The sequence below is a fragment of the Sparus aurata genome, chromosome 16 (genome assembly GCF_900880675.1).
Source record: "Sparus aurata chromosome 16, fSpaAur1.1, whole genome shotgun sequence".
In the NCBI taxonomy this organism is placed as follows: Eukaryota; Metazoa; Chordata; class Actinopteri; order Spariformes; family Sparidae; genus Sparus; species Sparus aurata.
The window spans coordinates 9917403-9943674 of NC_044202.1; the positions used below are offsets into that span (position 1 = coordinate 9917403).

The window sequence follows — 26272 nt, forward strand, 5'->3', positions numbered from 1 at the left end:
TCCACCAGCGTGAACACATCGTGTACAGATACGCAAAGAAAGAAGGTTTATTCAAGCAACTGAAAAACATCTGTACATTAGACACAACGCATCGTCAATCACGCACAATACTACAGTCGTCAAAAAACTGACACGCGCATTTACAAAACAGCCGCGGATTTACAAAACAGCCGCGGATTTACAGTGTGCCTGCAGAGGTGGGGGTCACGGGCCTGATGATGAGGGTGAGCTCCATCGGCACAGGAGGGGGAACATATCGCTCCTCCCTCAGGAGCCGAAGCAGTAAATCTTCAGTGTCCTGAGGCCAGCGGTAAACACGCGTGTTCTGGAGCCAGCATGGGACGTGCTTCTGCATAGATAAACGAAAAACAGAGGACGATAAGGGTGGGAAAATATTTGAATAACTGCAAAACTACACGGTAAAAAAAAAAAAAAGCTCTGTTATTTGATAAAACTTCTGTCTGACCTGGGACGCATTGAGGAAGAGAACTGGTATGAATCTAAAATTCAAGCTGCCTTGCTGGATGAATTCATTCTGCATCTGGCAAAGTTATATTCAAAATGGAAACACATATTAGAAGTTCTTTTCAGTGATGTCTCATTTGAAAAAAAAACGAAGGCAATCAGGCTCTCACCATGGTGTGAATGTATCTAGTGTGCAGACCGTGTCTGTCCATTGTAGAGCCTTCGATGTCTGCCTTGTACTTTTCACTGATGGCGATGATAATCAGGGTTGAAGGCTGTAAGAAAAAAAAAAGCACAGCTAAGACATGTTCACACACATAATGCCTGAAAAGACGACTTCAGTACAAAAGTTTGAAGCAAATTAAAAAAAAGAGAGAATCTGGAACTTTTATTTAACTATTAAAGTCAGATTTAGTCTGAATCTGTGTTTAGAATCATACATTTTTATCCAGTAATACTTTTGCACTTCAAAGACTTGTGTAATCATAGAACAACAGTAATCTAAACAAGCCTGTGCAAGTTTAAAAAGCATTTTAAACTTACATCTTTCAGGTGACTGTCCTCCCACTTGTTGATATCCATGCGTCTGATGGGGTTGTCAAATATGTCAATCTGTGAATTTAAAGTTCAGGGCTGTAAGTGAGATGTCAAAATACGTTTTTTTTTTCTTTAGTTATCTGACTTTTGGTTCAAGAGGAAGTCGCTTACAGCTGTTCGAAACCCTTGCATTGTGAGGAAGTCCACAAAGGGGACTATCTCTGAAGAAACATCCGAGGAATAAGTTATAAAAACATTTCCTGAGAAGAGAGGAGATCATAAATCAAAATAAGTCCAAACATTCAGCAAATCACACTTATTTTCCAGAAAAACAGTAACACCATATGCCTTGACCTGAATTTAAGTTGTAACACTGTGTTTTTGTTGCTATATTGAAATGTGTTCTTTGTGGTGGGTTTAAGTTTGTCACTGGATGTCGCTGAAAACTGTTTCTTTCATTTTGTTCTAATTGCTAATTGCCCACACAAACTTCGCCCTGCATAATTACCTTACTTTGCTTACATATAAAGCAAGTTGCCAAAATCAGACTCCCAAAACATGAGCACCTCCTTTTAAATGAGAGGACTCACGGCACACATCGGGCAGACTGATGGTTCTTCTCTTCTCGTGTGGATGCGACATGGACGCCTCTGCCCCTGCCGAGGTCAGGTTCATCACGCTGACCTGGGACATGCCCTCCACAGGGGGGGTGTAGAACTGAGGCACGTTCACCGACACGCTTCCCTGAGCCAGGCTGTCATTCATGAAGTTGTCATGATGTTGGAGCCTGAAGCGGCGAGGAAGAAAAATAAACAAAAGGGTTCTGTTGAATCATGCTGACATATGATGGCTCCGTCTAATATGCAAAGTACGTACTGCGGCAGCATCTGGCACACTGCTATTTTAACATAAACATTAACCGCATAGCTTAGGGGAACTTTGTGTAAAGCAGCGACCGGTGACTTCTTTTCATACTTGTTTTGGGGGTTCTCCCAGGGTCTTCTGCCCTGGCAGGGTGCAGAGTGGTGACATGGAGGAGGCGGTGGGTATCTATTGATTGGACTGAAGTTGTACTGCCCTTCAAGTGCAGAGTGATAACACCTGGCATCCATAGTGTGACGAAGGTCTGGGGTGAAAGATGAAACATTTCTTTGTGAAAGAATAACAAAGCAGAAAATGCCTAAAAAGGCCACAGGATAGAGAACAGGAGGATCCCAGCTGAAATACAAATAGGCTTAACTTGTCCACTTGTTTTTTTAATAAATATAAAACTGCTGCTAATGACAGTGGTGTAAAGCAACCAGGCATTCACTGAGGAACTCTAAAGTTTTAGCAACATGTACTTTGCTTGAGTGCTCCCATTTTCTGTGACTCCGACTGATATATTTTTCACTTTTCACTCCACTACATTTAATCTGAACGTACTCGCATTTTACAGGCAACATATTTGACACGAACCGACCAAAATGTAATAAGGAAAAAGGTTAAAAATACCCAACAGCAGTGAAGGAATGTTATTAAGTACATTTATTCAAGTATTTTACTTAAGTATCTCCATTTTCTGTGACTTTATACTTCCACTCCACTACATTTTGGAGCCAACTATTGCTTTGTCTCTGCAGCATGCATGACGCATCAGAGCCAAAGTAGCACTTTTTTGTAATCAGATTTAAAAAAAAAAAAAATACTGATCATCAAAATAATTGATAATCAGACAAGTGCTGATTATCCTAGGTCAGATAATCAGCCTGGACAATAATCAGTCGACTCATACTTTCCAGTACATACTGGTAAATACACACATCATTTACTTTAGAAATTTACATACACTAAACTATATTTTTACACTTGATTATACACAATAGAAATGTCCTTACTGAAGTTGTGCATGTACTGATGGGGAGGTATATAAGGATTGTAGTGCCGCAACTCATCGTCAGATCTTAACGGCAACGGACGCTCAAGATCCTCCTCGTCGCTCTCAAGATGAACCCAAGAATTGTTTTCATCCTCACCCCTGAATATAAAAAAAAAATATTCATATGCATAACCCTCAGCAGAGAGATAAAGATAACTCTAGCACACATGTAATGAGGCTGAAGGGACCATTAATCAAAAATACACATTTCATTTTCCATTCACATCCACATTCCAGAAATACGGAATAAGAAAAATGACTCCAAGTTTGATTATCCATCGATCTTTTCTATTTTTCTTTTCTTTTTCTTTTTTTTAAATGAAAGTTGAAGTGTTAAGTGTTACATGGAGCCTGGTTCTAGGTTGAGTCACTGTTCAAAAAGGGATTGACAAAAGTGTAGGCTTTTAAATACTGTCCTACCGTCCCATTGATTTCCTCACATTTAAAGATAAGTCTTTAAGTTGATATCAACCAAGTGGAGTAATGAAACAAAAACACAAAAATATTTTCTTAAACCAGGATCTTTAAAATATGTAAAGGATTTTACCTCATACAGTCCTTGAAGAAAATAGTTCCTCACCTAGTTGATCCTCTGTTTTCTCTCCTTGCTGTTCCACTCGGGCTTGATCCACAGTTCCAGCAACAGCTCTCTCCTCTGGTGTCAGGCTGCCTGGTTCCTGCAGGACAAAGGCCACCAGGAAGGTGATGACGGAGGTTCATCCAGGCAGGAGTCGCCCCTCCACCTTGTGGCTCTCTGAGCTGCAGCAGCTCTCGAGCAGGCTGACCAAACTCTGTGTTGACTTGTCCAACTTTGCATGGACTTTTGTAGCAGAAATAATCTGCATCCATGGAACAGCTTGTTGGGAATGCATCATGACGTGGATTTGCATGAAATATCTGGTTCACTTTGACTGCCGGGCTTAAAGCTCGAGGGGAATTTCCTGATTTATTTGTGGTGGACTTCAGTTCTGGTGCTTTTTCAGATTGCTCCATCTTAACCCGGAGACTTTGGCAGAAGCCTGCAGTCCTGCAAAGAACAGAAGCAGAAAACATGTCTTTGCAAGTCAGCAAAATGGTTACAATACAGTTCAACTAGGACATTTCTAATGCGCATATCACAAGACACGATGTTCTTACATAAAACGTCTTACCGGACTGAAGGAGACTGAAGAAAGGGTAACAATAACCTACCGGTTCTCTGAGGGATTCTTTTCTCTCCTGTGGGTGCAGAGGCTTGCGTCTGTTTCAGCCTGTTATATGCAAATTCTTCCCCGCTTCAGTTACGTCCAATCAGAGACAAGAATGTAGTGTTTCTGTGCTGCACAGCCAGATCGGCCTGAAGAGTTTAGCTGGAGAGGATAACCTTTAAAAGTGCAGTCTCACTCTCGGAGTTGATTCTTCAAAAAGGGTTTGGTTGGAATGATTTACAAAGGAATATTACCCAGCGAAAGAATGAAACAGGAGTGGTATGTCAGCACAGATGTGTGATCAAATGGTCAACAAGTGGCCACATGCACAACTAAATTCCACAGCTGAATGTTTTGGATGTTAAAAACAATTCATGATGCTAGAAAATGTGCAATAAACCGGAATGAAACAGGTTAAAATAAAGAATCAAGCTCCTCTCTCCTGTTTCCAGTTGACTGCTCTCCAATTGCCGGGCAGATCTCCTAAGTGATTTGCATATATTCTGAGTTCAGAGGTGTTGACTTTGTGTCATGTTCAGCCTCAGGGGAAACCACAAAGAAACACTCTCACAAACGCCACAGCCATTTCAAGGTGTGTCTATTCAAACATAAATGATGGAAAACGCAAAACCTGCGGTCTTGTGTGTACATTAATAGCCTAGAAAGCTATGAAAACAGATGTTCCCGACAGGTGTGGGGTGTTAATCATTTTCTTAAGTGGTGAATCCACAGGAACAGATGATGGCAAGATTGTTTATTTCAAAACCAGTTGTGTACAAGTAACAGACAGAAAATAAATAATGCAGAGACCAAAAAAAAAAACATTTTTCTGTACATCTACAGAATTGGGGGTCAAACAAAAGTGGTTCAAAAACTAGTTTTGGCTCACTTTTCCACCCATGGAAAGGAAACAAAAACAAACCAAAAAAAATACAAAGAGATGGGGTCTTTGAATGCACCTTCTCACCCCACGGGGAGAAGTCTGAGAAAATGTCATCGCAAGCTGCAGATTTCCCCCCTGGAGAGAAAAATCACACACCGTAATCATGTCAAACTGACGACACGTGAGACTGGCCGAGCGAAATAATACAGTGGAATAAACATGTCTGGTCTCGTAAAACAAACAACATGTTATTTTTTCCAGGTACACATTATGGAGGGACAAACACAGGTACGCCTCCTTCATTTCCTGTCATGATGTGAGTGGCAGTTTTGTTTGTCTGCTCGGCTGCCGAAGCGAAAAAAGACGAGGATTTTCCTTACACAGCCCGCTGCCGTACAATAATGCAACACACATTTTTAAAATATCGCCAGTATAATAAGCAGTCAGCCGAAAAAACAATGGTTTGCAGTTGCACGAAAAACTAAAAGTCGCTTTTAAGCCGATCTATAAATCATTGGCCGAAGCTGAAATGCGATGAATGCACTTAATACGAGTGCAGATGGCATACACGTTTGGCTGGAAGAGTCCATGATGCACTTAAGTTAGTGTGTAGAAAGCATGAAGGCATTCCCTTACGTTATAAGAATATTACTAAACATGAAAAGGCAAGAACAGGTGTTATAGTACATCTAAGTTCCTTGAGAAGAGGAGAGCAGTATTGTTATATTAACCTCGTAAAAAAGGTCGGTGGACTTCCACTCCGGTCCACGATGTCTAACTATTACCATTCCTACAATTATTATGTCACGTTTTTTGTTACCAACTTGTGAGCTTCACACTTGTTTTTTTTCTTCTTTTTCCTACAAGCCGTTAATCTGAATTAACTTTTTCGACGTTGGATTAAAAAAAAAAATCCACACATTTCCAAAATATCAAAAGTAATATAAAATGAAACCGAAAAAAAAAAAAAAAAAAAAAAAAGAAGGAGATAAGTAAACAAGCAATTTATATTTACATTACATACAAGTTACACAACATAACTCATCTCGTTCATCCATGGCAGTCTTTTTTTTTTGTATTATTTTTTAACTCCTCGGTCGCCTCAGTGCCCCCTCTTCAAAAAAAACATCCCTTGATTTGATAGTCAGTTTGCTGTCAGGGCTCCCAGTTTTGTGTTGAAGCTTGGAAGTCAAAGAAGTCAGTCGATGAGCTTTTTTTTTTTTTTTTTTCAAAAGATCGTCACAGCCACAGGATGAGAGAGAGAGGGAGCGAGAGAGAGAGAGAGAACGGGTGGAGTCTGGCTACCCCTGGTGGAGAGCCGGTGAAATGACATGAGATGAAGGCAGCGGTGCTCAGAGGTTGTCCCCCGGCTGGTACTGAGGCTCCGTGGCAGTGAAGTAGTCCTCCAAAAAGGCCTGCAGGTACTCGAAGGTGGGCCTCTCCTCCGGGTCCTTCTTCCAGCACTGCACCATCAGCTCGTGCAGGGACGTGGGGCAGTCCTGCGGGCACGGCATCCGGTAGCCTCGCTCCACCTGCTCCAGCACCTCGCGGTTGTTCATGCCTGGAGAGAGGGGACATGAAGGCAAAAATGTGGCTGAAAAATCAGTCTGCGGACAGTCTAAGCATTTGGACAGTTGGGCTGACCAAACAAGACATCCCTTTGTGCAGCGGGACATTATTAGAGCTATTTTTCACTATTTTTCAAAGTTTTTTATTGGCAAAAACAAAAATTATACGCAGATACATTTATAACAAAACAGTTTTAGTTGCAGCCCTACTTGAGCACAATGATAATCGAAAAATCATCTCATTTTTTCGCACTCATATATTGCCCATCATAGCTCCAGAAAACTGCCACCCAGAGTTTTAATCAGCCTGAGCATTTGACACCAGTGTGGGCGTGCAGGGCTTTATAAATCACTTTCAAATCACAGGTTATAATAGTACAAAAGTAAATGAAGAAAAACTACTCATAAAAAGCAATAAGAGCATTATTATATTCCACGCTTGCTTTTTTCCCCTTCCAATACTCTAATACTTAAACGCAGGAAAACATTTTGCATGTTCACACAGTCATCGGCGAACACTCCTCTGCATAATGCACGTCCTAATGTACATTATGCAACACGCTGCTCTTTTTTTAGCATACAGAGCCATGGCGAGCGTCTCCGCGGACTCAAGCGCTCTCGCACACTCTGCCTTAATCAAACGCATGCAATCAGCTGGAATTGAGACGCGGTTACATAATCCACAGAGCTGAACGCGCTCACCTGGATAGGGCACTCTGCCCTTGGTCACCAGCTCCGTCAGCAGGATGCCGAACGACCACACGTCGGACTTGATGGTGAATTTCCCGTAGAGAGCGGCCTCAGGAGCGGTCCACTTTATCGGAAACTTTGCCCCTGAAAAAGAAATTCAGACATGTGATTTTCAAATGTTCAAAACTTTCTCAAAACATTTTGGTGAATTCACTACAGGAGCAGCAGGAGTATGTAGGTCAGTCTCTTCTGTAAGGAGTTTTATTCCCCCCCCCCTTTCGTCTGAGATTTCATTAGTACAGAGACATGAGGACATGAGGACATGATAACGTCCCACCAGGGAAAACAAAAAGGGAACGATTCCATTATCTCTCTGCTCGTATTAGTTCACACTTGGCCCAGGTTGAACAAGCAAACATGTAAATCACTAACAAATGAGTGAACGTGTTGACAGGGTGACTAACAGAGTGTGGAAGTCGCCCCTGATGCAGTTGACGTCTGCCAACACAGTCCGAGGGGAACAATGTTAAGTTCATTTCTCATCCTTCTTGCAAGGTACACAATTAAGTAACAGAGTTTGTGTTCAACATGTGTTGTATCTTAACATCTGCACTGTGCCCTTGCATAAATGTGATATTTGTTGTTTTTGCGCCATGCTGTGGCCACATGTGCGCCGTTTTTTTCCCCCCACATGTGTCACCGAGACAAATTCCTGCTCATTTACTGGAGTTATTCCGAAAAGTCTGTGTGTGTGTGTGTGTGTGTGTGTGTGTGTGTGTGTGTGTGCGCGGTTGTGCGTGAATTGTGTCCCGGTATCGACTAAATGGAGCATGACATTTACCGGCCTGAAAACTTTTTCCTCTGACAACAGGATGCTGTGGTTTGGAACTGGGAAGAATACTACAAAAACATTGTGAAACAGTGCAACCACGGAATCTATTGAACTATCACTGACTTACTTTTTTACTGAAGTTTTGCAAGATAAAGAGTCATTTTTCTCTGAAATCCAAGCTGATTTATGGATGTTCTTTCAAAATGGAAATCAGAGGTGATGATATCCTTGGAAAGTGTAAGTCAAACTGAATAAAAACAACAAGTGTTAGTCTTTGTTTGCAGATAAGACTCTGTGAAGGATTAGGATTTTGGTGCAAATTGTGTCAACCGTGTGCTCCGAGTTGTTAAGTAGCGTGCCACTACCTCTGGTCTGAACTGTATGGATGCTGCTAACCACGAGAGACATATTCCTCCGTGCATGCATGTATAAATAAAAGTGATACCTACACTTACAAACGATTGGAAATCAAGTTTAAACCATTTTTTGGCTTTTGGAAACCGTAAATCTTTGTTGCTGTCATGTACAAGCTTGTGATGCTTCAAAATACTTCCTGTTTTACATAGTTGATTGCTGTTCGATTGGACAACTAAATTATACATTACTCAGGTCTTTACAAGCTAAAACATTCTCTAAATGGTAATGGTACACCCTCATTTAAAGCAAACAGTAGTATGAACTTAGGCCTGCAGGTTTGGGCTGCACCGGCTTTTCGTTAAGTTTTTCCTACCTTGTCTTGCTGTGTATTCGTTGTCCTCGATGAGCCGGGCCAGACCGAAGTCTGCGATCTTGCACACCAGACTTTCTCCGACGAGGATGTTGGCAGAGCGCAGGTCTCTGTGGATGTAGTTCATCCTCTCGATATATGCCATGCCTGCTGCCACCTGGGAAATGGGAGTCATTTTTTTTTCCAGTGAACATCATATCACTGATCACAGTTTCAAGGGGATTACATTTGTACTAATAAGGATTTTCTACATAGATAACAGCCTGTTTATAATCCTCAAAAGTGGGGCTGCCAATGAGAGAAGGATATCTCAAAAGAAGCCCCAATAGATTTGCAATATTTGCAAAATAATTGTCAGATATGATTGCTTATCGGCTGACAGGAAGAGATAAATCACAGCTTCAAATTAGGTAGCAGCCATTTTTGTCTCTCTTTTCCAAAATACCCCCATATCATAACCCATACTCCAAGTTCACATTTGCTATGACGCGTCCTCGTCGCTTCCAGGCGTAAACACTGAAAATGGAGTATTCTGAATATCTTCACCTTGGAAAGATCTTGCCAAAAGGTCAGTTTTCAGTGATCTAAAATGATGTTTGTGTGAGTATCCTAGGCCAAAACACAGAAAACAAACTTTGTTTTGAGAAATACCATTGTATGCATGGACATGGCTTTAATTCAAGACAATCACAGGCCTATTTTGTCTCATGAAACTGTAAACTGTGGCGTAACATCGAGATGAAATGGCTTTGAATTTCCAACACTGAGCTTGAATGAATAAACCGGTAACAGCTTGAGATTAAAGCGAATCCGGCTGTTGGAAATAACATCTTTCAAAGAGTTCACGGCATCAAGATCTCAGATTATGTTTTACTGCTTTTGCTTGTTTGTACCTGAGCTGCCATGTCCACTAGATTTGGCAGTTTGAGGCCTCGTCCTTCTCCATCCTTAAGGAAGTCAAGCAAACTCCCTAAAACCAGAAGAAAGAAAAAATTGTTAGGATCGGTTGGATCTTGGATCAAAACTGAAGTCTGGGATTCCTGCCACATATTTTTATTTGTTAACTTATTGCTGTGGTAACTGAGGGTCTCTAAGACAGAGCACCATGCAGTAAAGTAGGACACACACTGTACTGTCCATGCAGATGCATTAATTATGCAAACAGTGAGTAGGTGTGTGCACAGATGCATGTATGTAATATTCATAGTGTCTTTTTTTTTTTTTTTCTACTCGGTCAGTTTGAAACAGCACCTACCCTTGTTCATGTACTCAGTGACGATATAGATGGGCTCTTCGGACACCACGGCGTACAGCTGCACCAGCTTGTCGTGCCGGAGCTTCTTCATGATCTGAGCTTCCTCCAGGAAGGACTCAGGCGACATGGTGCCGGGCTTCAGAGTCTTGACAGCCACCTTGGTGGTGCCGTTCCACGTGCCTGACAACAGAAACAAAAAAGAGGTTGTTTAAGGGTATTTCTCCAGAGGTTAGAAAGTGGAAGTTTTGGAGGATTTTAATTTGAAAGGGAGATATTCATCTATCGTGGTGCAACACCAGAAAACTCATGAAAATACAGTCATATAAAAAATCTACCAAAATAAAAGCATCAGTAATATACAAAAATAGCTGAAGACAGCACCCAGTTATTTTTTTAATTTAGAAATGGAAACTCCCTTCCTCTCCACATCTTCTTCGAGCTTTCAAGACTTGAATAAAGCTCTGCGCTAGATGAAAAAGATATTTCCAGTTGAAAACTTAACTATAAAGAATCTATTACAGGATTTGACTTTATGTCTGTGGTACAAACACATTTTGATGTCACTGAATGAGATACACATGGAGCCCTTCATTTTCCAATGTGGGACAAGTTATGTTTTATTGAACTGAACTGAACCAAAACAGCATCTGCCTGAATGAGTTCTGATAGGCCGTGTCAAAGAAACTTAATGAAATATAGAAAATACCACATGGACCGTGGTTTACGAGGTCAGACGGCCCGTTCAGATCCCGAATTCGATCAAAATTCATGGGAGGTTCCACGGAAATGGACACTGAGATCATGCAGAGTCGCATCCAGCGTCCCAATTTCTAAATGAAATCACTGCCAAACACTCCTCTCTCTGTGTGTAACATTATCTGGGTGTTGGTGCTGAATGATCCAACACATACAGCATGTTTCGCAAAACACCGCTCACAGCTGTCCAACTCTTCCTTTGTGCCAAAAAAAGATACGCACCCATCCAGACCTCTCCGAACTGGCCGTTGCCGAGACGCTTGATGAGCTGCAGCGACTCCCGCGGGATCTCCCACACGTCTTTGGTTTTGACGGACAGGTCGGTCAGACGGGGCATGCCTTTGTGGCACGGCACGATCAGTCGGCAGCACAGCCCCGCGGCCCTAGCTGGATCAAGCGTTGCAGTTTGAATTTTAAAAGATGTTAAAGAAGCATAAAACCACATGACATTGTACATTTATGAGAGGGAAAGCAGATTTATCATGTCAGGAGGTTTTTCTTTTTTTCCTTTTTTTATTCATCCACTTATAACTGCAGAAGAGTCTCACCAGAGTAGTGCTGCACTAGCTGCTGTAGCGTCTCAAATTGGGCCCTGGTGGTGATGTAGTAGCCTCCACTGTCCAGCTTGCGGATCTTATAGTGTTTGACATGATCTCCCTTGACGTCGTCCCAGTCCTGGATGGAGAGCGAGTAGGCCCCTGGAACAGACAGAGTGAGCAGAACCTCTGGTAAGACTTTAGCAGCAATGAATCAACGTTTAATCATTTAGTTGTCAACATTAAAATGAATTCCCTACAATTTTTTTTGTTTTATCCAAATTTTCAGGTTTCTAATTTTATTTTTGATTACCACTAGAATAGATTTACACGCTTTAGTGCTCAAAAACACATCAGCTGCCTCATACAGTCCAGTGCTGCAGCTCTGTATTCCCCCTCTGTCTGAAAAAACTCTGTTTAAGCTCCTGTCTCTTTAAGCCAAACCTTCTCTGATTGGTCAGCTTACACCTTTCAGCGCTGAATCAATTCCAACGTACCAAACTAGCAGCAAGGCATAAATTACGCAAATGTACGACATGGTGGACGCAGTGGGATGACACAAAGTCACAGAATTTAAGCGAGACTACTGACGAGGCGTTTCAGGAGCAGTGTTTTCTGTGGGAGAGAGGAGCTTCAGTTGGTGCGGACTCTGAACTTTTAACCTTACAAAATCTTTTACATGCGCATAGACCTTAAATAAAAAGATGATTTTGATTCCAGACATGTTTCTGTTATTCTGTAGACCAAAAACAAATCAATAAATCAGATAAATAGTCGACAGATTAATCGACAAGGAATATAATCGTCAGTTGCATGGTAAGATTTAACCATGATATTACAGAGCACTGAGAGCGCATGATTTCTTTTTTTCACAGGCTTATATAAAGCACATTGTGCAGACGATTTGGGGCAATGAATGTGGAGCAACTACATTGTTAATGACATGATTTTAAACTGAATTTTAACTTGTATCGTCCAGGTTTGTCTATAAATAAACAGCTTCTACCCCCACATTGCACATTTAAGTATTTAAGTATGGTCTTCCTAAATATTTGATTCACAAACACTTGTATGTTTGCTAAACTTTAAAAGCAGTCAGCACGTCAGCTCAGTTAGAGTACCTTTGGTTGTTTCACTCTCACGGATGAGGAAAGTGCCTCTGGCGTTGCCGTTGGAGAGCAGTTGCCTCTCTGCGTCCTTTCGGCCTAATTTACCAAAATACCAACTGCAGGGAGAAAAACAGAAGGAAATTAAGTGCAACGTTTGGTTTAAGCATTTTTCATAACATTCCGTGCTTTATGTGCCACATTTAACAAAATACAGTGAGATGAGCTCTCAAATATTTATGACACTCTCCCTGCTGATGAGGCTGCCATGCCCCGAAGACTGTGTGAGAGTGTGTGCTCATATAAAAAAGAAGTTTTACTCACTCCTCAGCCTGGATCGAGTCCACTGGAGCGACGTAATTGCTGGGAATGTAACCAGTTCCACCTGTAGTGAGAGAGCGGGCCTCCCACCAGTCTCCCTCGCTGGGGAGAGAAGGATGGAGAGAGATGGAGGATGGAGGCAGGTTAGAATAAACCGGGAGATCAACATTCATGCAGGCAAATAAACACTCCGCCGTGGGTGATCAGATTTATTGGCTGTGTCGTCTCTGAGAAAGCTGAGCGGAGATACAGAAACATTTGAAGCCGCGAGTTGTTGAGTGGTGCGTGGGTTCCCACTAAGAGTCATCTCTCTAGAGTCCAACTGAAATCACTTTTAGTCATCCAAATAATGTCACCATGTTTTTTTAAATGTGTCATTAATATTTGTTTTATTATCATTAAAACACAGAGAGATGTCCAATGGGAAAATATCAGAGAGGGATGCACAACCTATACGGAGCAAATAAAGGACTAGCCAGATACTGGGAAATTTCAATTATTGTCTTGCAGCAGATGATGATATTATATAAGTAGAGCTGATAATAAAAAGTCAAATGCCTTTCTTTAACCTAACAAGCACTCATCTACAATAGGTGGTGGAATGCATCTTTAAAAGGTGTCATTTATAGCTACACAACTATAGAAGGCAGCACAACTGCTAACCACTGCTAACTATACTGGACTCGCGGCTCATTGCTTTAGCCATGGTAGGCTATAGTCACTAGCTGCCGTTAGCAAGTAGCTCAGTTAGCAAGTTGAACTAAGTGGCTCTATCAGAAAATAAGTGTAAAACATGTCCTGTCTTCACATTTTGAGAGTTTATTATTAGACTATGTAGCATATCATACTATCGCCTCTTGTGGGAGGAAATGTTATTACGGGACAAAATGGGGCCGGGGCTAGCTGGTGAGCGTGCTAACTTCAGTAGACATCTCTGCTATACAGTACGTAGAGGTCTTAGGCGTACGTCAAAGCTGATGCCTGGCCATCTTCTCCAGATAAAAGCTTGTTTTGTAAGCATTTTCTGTGCATATCTTTCATAAATGTCCCTGAAGTTGTTATTGGTTCCCTTACTGATATTGTTTTTCATTAACATTTTTTTTTTTTTTAATCCATAGCAAGTATTCCTTTTTCCTTTTTGTCTCAGCCTGCTGGAGGTGTGCATCGGCGTCGCCGTTTGATCGACAGCTGCTGGTAGGCTACCAGAGGGCCAAGAGAGAAAGTAAACAAACTTGCACTGTAGCCTAATGTCATGTGCAGTCAGTGTGCTGAAGAGTGAGGACGTCACCAGCACCTAACCAGACCGATATGGTGCGTTTACATGCTGTTTAATGTGCTTCAGCCGAGCGGGCCGGACTACAAACTGACGTTCAAGTGTTTTTTCCGCCTGTCAATGTTGTTTGTATTGTGCAAAAGCAAAAAACAACTCTGTCACTAGTTTTACATCACAATTACAACAAGACACATGTCCTTTTTATGATGCAAACAGTCAGAAAGCTCATGAAAACACGGCCCGTCTGTCAGACTGTACGAGTAACACAACCCGTATAAGCCAGATCAGGTTTATAACAGGACCCGATCCTTCTGTCTGTGCCTGTGAAACGTTTCCAAATGCAGCGTTGGGACGAAAAGCAGAGAGGGAAAACACGACCGCCACCCTGAATGCTGTCATGCAGATGTTTTCACACTTACGTGCTGTTGAGGATCTGGAACCTCTCCCCCTTCCTGAAGCTGAGGTCATCCTCGGTCCTGGCTTCGTAGTCATAAAGAGCCACAAACAGAGTCACCCCTGCAGGAAAACAAAGAGTGTCATGTGTTGGTTAGAGTTAGAGCTTGCGTGGATGAAAGATATTGTTGGGATTTTTATTGTGGTTTTATGTTATTGTTGTTGTCGTCGTTCAGCTGTCCGCCACATGGGCTGCCGCTCATGAAACAGCGAGAAGAGTTACCGCTCGCTTCCATTTCCGCTGCTACTTGGCTTTCTCACATACTATGGCATTAGTATCTTCCATATGTTACGCACAAATTAGTAATTAAGAGCTTCACTCCACCACATGTCATCTAATCTTTATCTTTACAAAACATCTCATAAACTCCTCTTCTCATTTGGTCAAATTGATCATCCCTGATTTTACGGTCCAATGTCTGGGATTTTGGAGGATCTATTGGCAGAAATGGAGTATAATATTCACAATTATGTCTTCAGAATCACCTGAAAGTAATAAACTGTGTTTTTGGTACCTTAGGATGATCATTTAATGTGTACAGAGGGAGCGGGGTAAATCGATCAGTCTAGAAAATGTCATCACAATCTCTCAGAGCCAGCAGTGACGTCTTTAAATAGCTTCTTTTGTCCAAAAACCCAAAGACTCTTTCCCTGATATTGTAAATGACAAAGAAAAAGCAGCATATCCTTGTATTTAAGAGGCTCTAACCAAATGTTACAATAAATGGATGACCGAAACAGCTGGCCATCGGCACCAAAGATAGAAAAAAATAATCAATTATTTCAGGTTTAGTATGCAAACAAATAAAACTCTTTTGTTTTGCATACAAAACCGAATCGGACTTTAAGCCTCATCAGAGAGCGCGTCCTCCAGGAACGTCGAGGCCAATCAGATTTGTCTGATGAGATTCAGTGCGGCCCTGGAGTCCCTGTATCTCTTAATAAGCCTCAAAAACTGTAAAGCGATTTCATTTTCTGATTTGATCTGAGTCGTCCCTGGACAGTCGGAGCTACAATTCTGCTTGAAAGCCCCCGCACGATTACCGGTGACCTCCAAAACGCACTTTTACAGTGACCAGAGCTGCTCAAACTGTCTCAGACACAAATATGTGGATGTCTTCACAGGGAGGTCAGCTGAGGTTTTTTGACTCTGTTGTGTTTATTTTTGAAGGTTGCTTAGTGCTGCTCTCCTGGAGTGATATCTTATTCATACATGCTCGTGGTGCTGACTCCACAGAGTGTTTATCTGTGCTAGCAAAAAAAAATAAATAAAAAACCCTGAATAGTTGACATCAAAGTAGGAAGATGCTCTTAACTTATGCATCCCACATCGTATGTATGTTTCAAATCTGAAAAGAGACTGACCGTAAAGCCCCGGTTCTCCACCGCGGAGGCACTTTTGCACTGTTCAGCACAACGTCTGATCTTTATAGTTCCTCAGATGTGCCTCGCGGAGGGAGCGGTGATAATTTAGGTCGCTCCTTTTTTTTTTTTCCCCATTAACTTTCAGCCAGTGGACATTCATCTTCTGCGCGGGGACACGCATTTATCACAGCGCCACAATATCGGCACACGTAAGAGAGAGGAATAAATACAGGAGGGAAAAGACTTTTTAAAAAAAGGAGTTGATTCTGAAGTGAAAACTAGCCTCTGTTTACCGGTCACTCAGCGCATTAAGCTGACATCAGCCTTTTTTTATTGGAGGCTGGACGAGAGCCAGACAGTGAGTGGTCCTCACGGAAGAAGTTTTACAGCTTTACAACTTAGACGGACATTTAATTTATCTTTTAATTGCTTGTTTGTAATATGACCCCGTTTTTTAGTGACAGCAACGTGTTTTCAGACTCACAATGTCACCCCGTCTTAAAGGAACATCTCGACATTTTCGGGAAATACGCTCATTTGCTTTCTTGCAGAGGGTCAGATGAGAAGATCAATACCACGCTCAAGTCTTAAATGTAAATACACAGCTAGAACAGCTACAGCTTTAATGTTCAGGGTGACCAGCCAAACGTTCACTCTTTCATGCGTTCACAGACTTATTTCAAAAGAAGCCTCCGAGACCTCACCTGTTCCGCCCCGAGACCGAAGCGTCCCGGACTGCGAGGACGTGTGGACCCCTCCGAACACGGTCACTCCCTGCGACGCGCCGGTGTGGAAGTTGTTGTAGTTGGGGATGGTGGTGACCCCAAAGCTGGGGTAGTGCTGCGGCGTCGGGTCGGACCCATAGCGGTACCCCGAGTTGTGTGAGAGGCTGGTCTCCCGGTCATCAGTGAGTTTCGCTGCTTCCTTATCCTTACATTGGACACAGCCCATTCTCTACTATTCTGTGGGTGGAGAGAACAGGACAGACACAGGGACGGGAAATTAGCGCGTAGGTAAAATAATAGCACAAAAGCCGTCTCCATTGGGGAAATTATGATTCAATATTCCATTATTTCAGGGCTTCCTCTGAGACTCGCACAGAGCCTTGTGAAAAATCTTTCAATTAGGCGGAAATTAAACACGATGCTTTAAACTCCATTACTAATTACACAGAGGGACACAATGTGACGGAGCTGCAGTGTTTTCTTGTGAGATACTTTCAGCTGAGAATATCCATCTAAACTCGGCATAAAGGAATTTTACAGCACTGCTTATTATGGTTTACTTTCCCCATCTCAGTGCACGACCACACTTGTGAGAAGAATTTACGCCCGCCCACTGCATTTATATGTTGGCATGCGCTTTGTTTTTGTTGTTTCTTTACAAGGAGCCAGACACCCATCTATAGATGCAGAGGCAGAGAGTTTTAAAACGCGCAGAGAGACCCTTAATGTAAGCCTGAATGTACGCTTAGCAGCTAACCACTCCCCGGTTCAGTCTCGTGAGGGGGGCCCGGCGGAGCATTTGGCCTCACTAAAGCAGAGCTAAACCAGCGCTGCAATCTGCTTTGCCAATTAAAAAGAGCCTTTACCGTCTTGAAAGACCCAGTTAAACTAATGCACATTTTCGGCTCACCGTGGCCCCCACCACCACCCCCCCGATCCCCATCCCCACCCTTTTAAACCCTGGAAGCTCATGGAGCCGGCACAACAGGGCAAGGAGGAGACAGGCAGACAGCACCGATGTCTTTCATCAGCCTTAGCGGCCAGCTGACTTTTTGGAGACGGCTAATTGGAAACACACTTGTTTACAGTCGCTGTGGCTGGAGAGAGAGGTGGTGCTAGGGGGCAAACGCCAGCGCTGCAACAGACGGGAGGGGAGAGGGGGAAACTAGCGCACCACTCCTGACCCTTAGCTACAGAATTAGATCCACGCAGCCGTTTCTTATTTTGCCGATGATATGGACAAAACTGTTTGGCCAGGATGGATGCAAATAAGCCAGCAGCATGACGTGTCTGAAGAGGATTTTGGAGGCCAACTGATTCAGATCATTGCATCTGATTTAAAGCTGAAACAGGTCAAATGTTTTCTATGAGAAAAATGGCAAAACATCTCCAGTCCCTGCTCCACAAATGTGAGTTTTAGTCTTCTGCGACAGTAAACGACACACTTTCAAGGTTTGAACTACCGCTCGGACGAGACACAACATTTCAAGATGTCACAGGGGGTTTTTTGGAGCATGTGACGAGCTTTTATTTTGCTACTAGGAAAATAGTTTACAGCCCCCAAAAAATGAGCTGGAATCAGCGGCACGTCCTGAAGGATACTGGAGCTTAATGGTTTGCAAAAGGAAAAGCTGCACAGTGTATGGCTAAATTCCTCCGGGGTCGTTTTACATTTACCAGCAAGGAACCCAAATGAAAAAAAAGTGCAAACAGATGTGTCACTTGCTGCAGACTGTGTCTACTGCCACAGGGTAGACAGAAGACACAAATTATGCTCTGATATGACCACAACTGACACCAGAGCCCAACTGGGGCTGTTTTCTTATTCGTCTGTGGACATGATGCTTGAGTTATAAATCACATTCAAACCATAAAGCGCACTATCAAAAGTCCAAACATCCAGATATCCACAGGTGCATGGACGTATAACACGTATTCAGACAGACCGTACCTCCTGTGCACAGGATTTCCAGTGTCTCCAGTCCTTTACTCGCTTCACACTGGTTAACTAAAAGAGGAACAGAGCCACTGCAGATAGAAGCAGATCACTGTGATTCATTACAGCCAATAAAAGCCCATTAAATACCTCGAAATAAAACGAGCCCAGAGGAAGCATTTTTTTTTTTTTAAGTATAAGCCCAGACCCAAGCTGAGACCACAGGCTGAAACGCAACGAGGAGGAGGAGGACGGATGCTGATTTTTCTGACGGTCCTCGAGATAACAAATAATCCTCCTTGACATTAATATCCCCATCTTCTGTCGCCTGGTATTTTACGGCGCCCTGTCTCTACTTTATAGCAGGTAAGTACAAAAAAAAAAATAAAAGAAAATAAAAAAAAAATCCATCTTAAGACGCATTTCCATTTAAGGGAAAACGCACAAGCCTCTCCAAAACTGCATATATGAAAAAAGTGAAGTCCGTTCACAATCTTTACTGATAAGTTTTGCAAACAGAATGTTCCGAATATGATAGCCAACTATTTTGATGGTCTTTATCAATCTGCATTTTTGAAACAAAATTTGTTGGATCCAGATACCGAAACATAAAGATTTCTTGCTTCTCTTTGTCGTTAAGGGAGGTAAATGAAGAGGCGTTGGATTTTCGACTGTTGGATGGAAAAAAGAAGCAACGTGAAGACATAATTTGTGGCTCTGGGAAACTGGGATGATTTGATACATATAGACTAAGAACAATGACTCAACTGGTCATCAGATTTGTAGATAATGAACATAATCATTAGTTGCTACCGGTTTTGTTTTCCGAGAAGGGAAGGTAAACGGTGAGGTTGCATTAGTCTAAAACAAAACCTTCATGTGTTTACAAGTTAAAACATACTAATAACCGGTCCACTGAAAACCAGTTCGTTCCAGCTTCTTGCTTCCTGACAGCAGGGTTAATAACATATTTAAATCTCTGACAACTCAGCACGGGCGAGGAAATATAAACTGAAGTGACTGTGATGATAACACAGGTAAAAAAAGTCTGTTTTCCGGCGCGTTTCCTCTTTAACTGCAGTGATCGAAATAGCACCGCGTCCCCACCTGAAGGGATCCGAGTAAATGAGGGGAGATCTCACGTCGCCGTGCTGCCTGTGGGGATTATGAAAATCTTTCCTGCTCTTGAAGTTAAAAAAGGCCAGGGACTACCACAGCTTTCACAAATCTGGAACCACTCCGCTGCACAGAAACTAGGCCATCCTGAATTGTTTATATACGTGTGTTCCCCGCCCCCCCCTTTTGTGTTTTTTGGGCATGTTAGTTTGGTAAACATTTGTGTATGAATCACGTTGTGTTGCCGGAAAAAAAGGACCAGGGAAGCATTTTTCTTTGAAGGAAGCAGACAGTAGTCTAGAGTTATCAAGTTCACGTCAGGCGCAATCGAAAGCAACAGGCAGATTGATCACATTTTTGACAATAATACCGTAACAGTTTCACCGGCGTTCATCACATCCAAAGGGGGATATCTCTGTTATTCAATTACACGCATGAATCGACACTATGGATCACATCGAAACTCCAAGACAAAAGCCCCGCTGCGACGCTGAGATTTTAGGTGAGATACGCAGCCACGTGCTAGGCCGCTCCACTCCCGCGCCTGACCTCCGGCACAACTTTCACCCCCCCCCCCAAAAAAAGCAGATGATGGCATCGCAGCCGCGGGGCTTGTTCCCTCTCCGTGGCACTGCCTGGGTATCGCATGACCACCTCGGCCTGCAAGAACACTCATCGTCACGCTATTTTCAGACCCAAATGAACAGCTTGCCTCCGAGAGGACCACAGTGGCCTGATGTGGAAGGTCCAACAGGGACAGGATCGCAGCGACGTGGCGCGTCGTAACCGTTAATAGCAAGAGGCAGAATCAAGGAGAGAGAGGGAGAGGGGAAGGGCTCGACTTTCACATGAGACAGACATTAAATCTCCTCATCTTGATTGGCTCGAGATTCAGAATGAAATCTGACTCTGATGTCTGGCCAAATCTGTTGGATAGCATTTATCAGCGAGATTCCTCCACAGCAGGAAGTGAAGAGAAATTAAGTAGCCAATATTATCTGAGCGCGGAGCAACAGCGTGATGGTTAGTTCTACTACATCAGTCACAGCTGCCGGGATCAACTGGAAATTAATTTCCCAAATGACGGCTTTTATTTTGATGCCGTGCGGGCACGAGTGTTAATCATCTACAGTAACGTGGAGAGCTGGGGGCCATAATGAGATACCCGGGCCATTTATAGTAAAGCCGCTGGATCAATATACTAAATTAAAAAGGACAGACGTGTCAGGGTCACGCGGCGCAACTGAGGGATTGATGGAGAGGAGACAGTCCGGCCTGAGACACAGACAGATGTGCAGTCTGGACAAAATGAGACGAGAGGACGAGCCCTGGTGGCGACTCACTTTAGAGCTGGAATATTTGTCTTGATCCGCAGACGATTAATCAGCAAATTAACAATTGTGTTAACTTAGTCATCGATTAAGTGGCTTATCAACCAGAAAATACCTGACACCTTCTGGGATGTGATCATTTTATCCTTTTTTTATGTTGTCAGGGTTCACACACACCTCAAGGACTTTTCAGTGACTTCCCTGGCCAATTCCCTCAAGTTAAAAGGGACCAAAACAAGGCACTGTTTGAGACGAGGACAAAGGTTATTAGCTATTACAACACTGCTATTTCTTCAGAATGAGAATCAGCACGCTTTACAGAAGCTCCCAAAAGACAAAAGTCGAAAGAACTTCAGTTTCTATTAATTATATTCTTTTCAGTGACGCATGTCTACATTCCACTCTCATCAAGGCTAGATTTCTATATCTCAGGGATTACAAGGACCTATACAAAGCCTGTGTTTATGCCACTGTCAATCAAATACATTTGAAGATGTAATCCTGGACTCAAAAATGACAGAAAAGATTGACTAAAAAGATTGACTAATACTAATACAGTTCAAGATAACAGGTTGATGGTTTCAGCTCACCGTTTGACTGCTAACAAGCTGAGCTGACGTGAGTGTTTCAAACCTTAAACTGTGCTCCTTACGTATGAACTCCTTCATTATTGAACTGTGACGAACATACGAGTCTCATCAGAATACGGCCATTTGCGAATTCAACACAGACGGCTCTGTTCAATTCGACTGTGTGGTCCCTTTACACTCGGATCATTGACACGGCACAAAACAAGGTCAAACCTCCCACACCCCTCCTACAGGAGTCACGCTCCCACTGACCTTATTCAGCTCCGAAAACGTTCTGTTCATTTAAACCACGGAAGTTATCTAAAAGAGGATCATTTTCACTTGTGTGCCTTTGCAAAAAAAAAAAAAAAAAAAAGAACTCGCCGCTGTGTTTACTGGGTTTCGGTACTACTCGAGGCGATCTCCTCCTTATGGCCGCCATTCTCTAAATAGTTACAATATTTGCTTATGTCAAGACAACCGAGTTCATTCAGCGAATCAACAACACAACAATGGCCACATCTCACTCCGCCACAAGATTATCAGCACAATGAAATACACTGTTAAGGCTTTCAAAGCATTCTTCACGTTCTGAATGAACTAGTTACGAAACCCCACAGCTGAGCTTCATACGCCGTGTACGTGTGTGGGTATAAGCCTCGCTGTGTTTTCGGTGTCACAATGTTCACAGTGGAGTACGTTGAGTCATGTTGTTAAATCATTGAGCCCATTGTAGAGGACCGCTCAGTCAGCGAGACGCGTGCCTAGCAGATGAATATTTTCCAAATGGGAGAAAAAGGGCAAATTAGAAAAACATTAACTCTTTCTCTCTTTCCCTTTTTTTCCCTTTCCACCAACAGGAGCAGATTCAGCCTGTCAGTCCGTACTGAGGGGGTTTAAACGGCTCTTTTTCCAGATCTTGTGCCAAGCGGAGGGCAATGTTCAGTGTAAGAAACCCGCTGGAAATAATGATGTGGCGGGTCTGCAGGGACGGAGGGTTGGGAGTTTTTAATTTTTTTTTCCTGGTAGAAGTGAGAGACACTTGGGTTGATAGAAAGTGCAAACAAGGATGGATGTTTTTCCACTATATCCTCACATATCATGGACCAATCTGCTCCTTTTGTGTATTCAGCGAATCAAATAAAGACAACTGGGCTGAAACTAACCAATATTTCCGCTTGTTTACGGTCAATTCATCTGCAGATTATATTCTTGAACAATCAACATGTGCAGAAAACATCCCAAAACAAACAAACATCCGCACTACGATGGTGTTGTGCCTGATCAACAGTCCAAAACCCAAAGATATTGAGTTCAAACAATCACATCCGAGAAGCTGAAACCATCATTTTCATATACATCTCTCTCAAAAATGTGATTAACGATGAATCGATTATCAGCATTGCTGCGATTCATCTTCCTGTTGATCTACTTAACTCATTATGGCAACTATAAATGAAAATAATCATTAGCTGCAGCCCTGATTGTGAAAAAAAAACCACAAACAGAGATGTGTTCGATAGCTTTAACCAAAGAGACCTTTTGTTGTGACATCTTTCATTTGAAACCTCAAGTCACAAGTAGCAGCCTACGTGCCAATGTGTCTGTTGAGCAGTATGGTTGGAGAGCGGCCTGAGGGGGGCTGTGGAGTGATCACGCTACATGAACCAGAATATGCAACTCCTTTTCTTTCTTTTTTTTCATTCACCATTTGATAACTGCATCACGCACGCCAGCTGTGGAGCCATTCATGGAATAATGACAGACTGAACACACACACACACACACACACACACACACACACACACACACACACACACACACACACACACACAGCTTCAGGGTGCTGAGTGCATACATTTTGCAGATCCATCACACAACAACAACTACTGGCCCAACTTAACTGCACATGGATCAGACTGGGGAGGGCTTTTCACGCACCATCCCCGGGTGTTTTGCCCACAAGATGGATGGCTGCACCTCCAGACACATCAGATAACCCGATTAGGACAGCTTTAACTGGATATTTAACAGCGTGGCAATGCAATTACCTCAAAGCATATGACAGTTATTTTTTTTGTGTGTGTGGGGTGGGGGGGATTGGTGGAGAGGTTGAGGGGGGGGGGATCAATATGAGGCTGTCTGCAGGCCATTGTGGCGTTTATCATATGCGTGCCTGGCCTCAGTGGTCAGCTCAGCTCTGCAGCGCATCCATCCCTGCTGCTGCTGCTGCTGCTGCAACACAAGGAGAGGAGCCCCCTCTCCACAATCAGAGCGCTGCAAAACATCACCCACATCACCACCACCAGTCTCTCTCCTGCCCCCTTCCGAGGGCAAAGTTGCCTTTTAAACGCACGCAACGCAGCATCTGCCGGATGACATGAGCGGATACAACGAGCCACAATGTGGTATTTATCCTCTCTCCTCTCTCTCTCTCTCTCTCCCGAAATGAATTCATCTCCACACAAGCGCAGAAAATAGGGGACGAGGCGGGTGCACCGATTGGAATTCAACGCGGGGAGGAGGACACAATAAAAAAAAAGCGTGCTTACCGCAGGAAAAAAAGCCAGATTAATCCATCGGAGTCTCCAGGGGGACTTTTCGGGGATATTTTTCTACTCTCCGTGAGTGTTTTTCCTTCGCATTGACGCGGAATAGCGGTGGGATACCCGTCCCTGCCGATCCAGGAGCTCCTGTCGCCGCCGTGCGTACAGATGATGACGATGGCGGCCAGTGTCAAGTTCGCAGCAAACCCACGCACGCAGCTTCCCCGCTCGATCCCGCCAAAATAAAGCTGTTTTTCTCCCAATAAAACAAGGCGAGCCATGTCAAGGCGAACGAGGAAAGCGGATTTAATGTCTTTAACCTGCATTTAAAATAAAAACCCCTCTAATTCTGTCAAAGTAAGACCGCTTAGCACGCTCTACATGTGATTTATAAACGACCAACCGCCGTGCTTTTATTTTGACATGCGAACGCTGGTGTGGCTTCCGGTTCGTCTGCGTGCGTCTTGACGCAGCTGTGATTGCGTGCAGCTGATGCGGATCCACGCCGACCACGAGCTGTGATTGACTGCGCTCCCCTCCAATAGCAGATGACCATTTATAAGAGGACACCGCCCCCCTCATCGTCTGTGTGGAGAGGCTGGAAAACAGGGCAAGGTTGGTGGTAAATTGTCTGTTTTCGTTCAGGCGTTCAGGGCTCTTCTCATATTCTCATCTTAAAAGTCTTCAAATATCTACAAGAAAGTCAGAGGAGGACACAATAATTACAGTACACAAACAGAGCTTTATATATTTTAGTCTGGTTTCTGTTTCATCCCATTGTATGCAACAATTTGTCCTGATGGTCCAGTGGATTAGTTTTGTTTGAATGCAATTGGACCTCAAAGAACTGCATATGCATAAAAAGAAGTGTGGTGAGGGTAAAAAAACAAAACCAAAAAACAACTACGTTGAGAAAACACAACACATGTTTTGTGAAATAATGTTGTGTTTAGAAAAATGTTGCATTTTGTTAAATGCATTTGTGCTTTGACCCTCAGGGCTACCGCAATGAAGCCCCAAGGATCAATAGACATAAAGAGCTGTTGTGGTTTGTGAAATGTTGTGCTTTAGAAAATGCTGTTGTGTTTTGCTAAATGTTGAGTTTTTTTAAATGCTGTTTTGTGAAATGTATTTGTGCTTTGACCCACAGGGCCACCGTAATGAAGCCATAAGGATCAATTGGCACGAAGAGTTGTTGTGTTTTGTGAAATGTGTATTGTGAATTGTTGTGTTTTGTGACAAGTTCTTGAGTTTTGACCCTCAGGGCCACCGTAATGAAGCCCTAAAGATCAATAGGCACAAAGAGAACACTTAACAGCTTCTTATTTCTGGTAATGTTGAGGTGTCATCACATTAACCTTGCAAAGCAACAGAGGAACTGAGGAATAATGTTTCCTTTTTTGGATGAATGAAAACGTCAGCAACATTCAGACAAATGCAACATGTATCCCATGAACCGGGGCAAACAATCCTACTCAGATTAGAAAATGTCATTTTTGGATCATTTACATGGATTTAAACCTGCTCAGGAATGCCATTATGAATCGCAGTGCTGACCTGTGACCTCAGCTGACGCAGTAGTCCTCCAGTGCTGCGGCTGTTTGAATGCCAGACGTGCACTCCAAGTTTACGCGGTCGACTGAATTAGCGACTTAAGGACGAGGAAGCGACAACACACAGACAAGTCAAGATTGTGTTCCGGGCTTTGACATGTGAGCAGGAAGAACCGAGAATCAAACTAACAACCCTACAGTAACATTTCATCCAGCTCTGCAACCAGCGATGAGACTCCAGTTAAGACTGCAGCTAACAATTATTTTCATTGTTTTCAGTTCATTGTTTTGTCATTAAACTGTCAGAAAATACTGAAGATATCCATTAAATTATGCAAATATTTTTGTCCAACCAATAGATGAAAATTCAGATATATTCCATTATACGATGATTTAAAGTAGAAAAAAAAGCTGTAAATCTGAATATCAGACAAGCTTTAAACTGATACACTGGCAGCAGATCATCAGGCAGACTAGACTGCAGCGGCCGCTCTCGTCTGTGGTTTAAAGATCAATGCTTTTATAAGTAAATGCACGATTAGAGCGTTAAATTGTACATGATTTAAATATAGCAGTTGCCTTTTTATCGTGTTGAGGGCAGCTGTGTGCAGTAGTGAGATTTTG

At 42.9% G+C, this 26272-nt stretch overlaps 2 protein-coding genes across 5 annotated transcripts; both read right to left on the reverse strand.

Moving 5' to 3' along the window:
- Positions 1-23: 23 nt before the first annotated feature.
- On the reverse strand, positions 24-4710 carry LOC115565797 (adapter protein CIKS-like). Of its 3 annotated transcripts, none has more exons than XM_030391318.1 (10): positions 4112-4710; positions 3501-3947; positions 2880-3019; positions 1978-2128; positions 1593-1789; positions 1174-1262; positions 1009-1077; positions 636-740; positions 467-541; positions 24-349 (listed from the first exon to the last, which is right to left on the reverse strand). In XM_030391318.1, the coding sequence occupies exons 2-10, from the start codon at positions 3911-3913 to the stop codon at positions 179-181; spliced, it is 1410 nt and encodes a 469-aa protein (XP_030247178.1). In that variant the 5' UTR covers positions 3914-3947; positions 4112-4710; the 3' UTR covers positions 24-178. The 3 variants fall into 3 exon arrangements, with proteins under 3 accessions (XP_030247178.1, XP_030247179.1, XP_030247177.1); XM_030391319.1 differs by having other exon boundaries at positions 4072-4710; XM_030391317.1 differs by having other exon boundaries at positions 3501-4710.
- Positions 4711-5991: 1281 nt separating this feature from the next.
- On the reverse strand, positions 5992-24281 carry fyna (FYN proto-oncogene, Src family tyrosine kinase a). 2 transcript variants are annotated; one of them, XM_030391316.1, is made up of 12 exons: positions 24102-24281; positions 16577-16829; positions 14474-14570; positions 12785-12883; positions 12476-12579; positions 11367-11516; positions 11041-11205; positions 10063-10242; positions 9701-9777; positions 8811-8964; positions 7261-7392; positions 5992-6551 (listed from the first exon to the last, which is right to left on the reverse strand). In XM_030391316.1, the coding sequence occupies exons 2-12, from the start codon at positions 16821-16823 to the stop codon at positions 6343-6345; spliced, it is 1614 nt and encodes a 537-aa protein (XP_030247176.1). In that variant the 5' UTR covers positions 16824-16829; positions 24102-24281; the 3' UTR covers positions 5992-6342. The 2 variants fall into 2 exon arrangements, with proteins under 2 accessions (XP_030247176.1, XP_030247175.1); XM_030391315.1 differs by having other exon boundaries at positions 16577-16834; positions 24102-24280.
- Between the last annotated feature and the right edge of the window lie 1991 nt (positions 24282-26272).

What these genes read in the sequence shown, in the direction of transcription:
- LOC115565797 (XM_030391317.1), bottom strand. Translation starts at nt 3,973, where the DNA reads ATGTTTTCTGCTTCTGTTCTTTGCAGGACTGCAGGCTTCTGCCAAAGT. An exon ending in GAAAACAGAGGATCAACTAG is followed by an intron (nt 3,020 to 3,500) that starts GTGAGGAACTAT and finishes TTTTATATTCAG; the next exon opens with GGGTGAGGATGAAAACAATT. An exon ending in CTAGATACATTCACACCATG is followed by an intron (nt 542 to 635) that starts GTGAGAGCCTGA and finishes TAACTTTGCCAG; the next exon opens with ATGCAGAATGAATTCATCCA.
- fyna (XM_030391316.1), bottom strand. Translation starts at nt 16,823, where the DNA reads ATGGGCTGTGTCCAATGTAAGGATAAGGAAGCAGCGAAACTCACTGAT. An exon ending in CACTGAGTACATGAACAAGG is followed by an intron (nt 9,778 to 10,062) that starts GTAGGTGCTGTT and finishes TTCTGGTTTTAG; the next exon opens with GGAGTTTGCTTGACTTCCTT. An exon ending in TAGTGGACATGGCAGCTCAG is followed by an intron (nt 8,965 to 9,700) that starts GTACAAACAAGC and finishes CCCATTTCCCAG; the next exon opens with GTGGCAGCAGGCATGGCATA.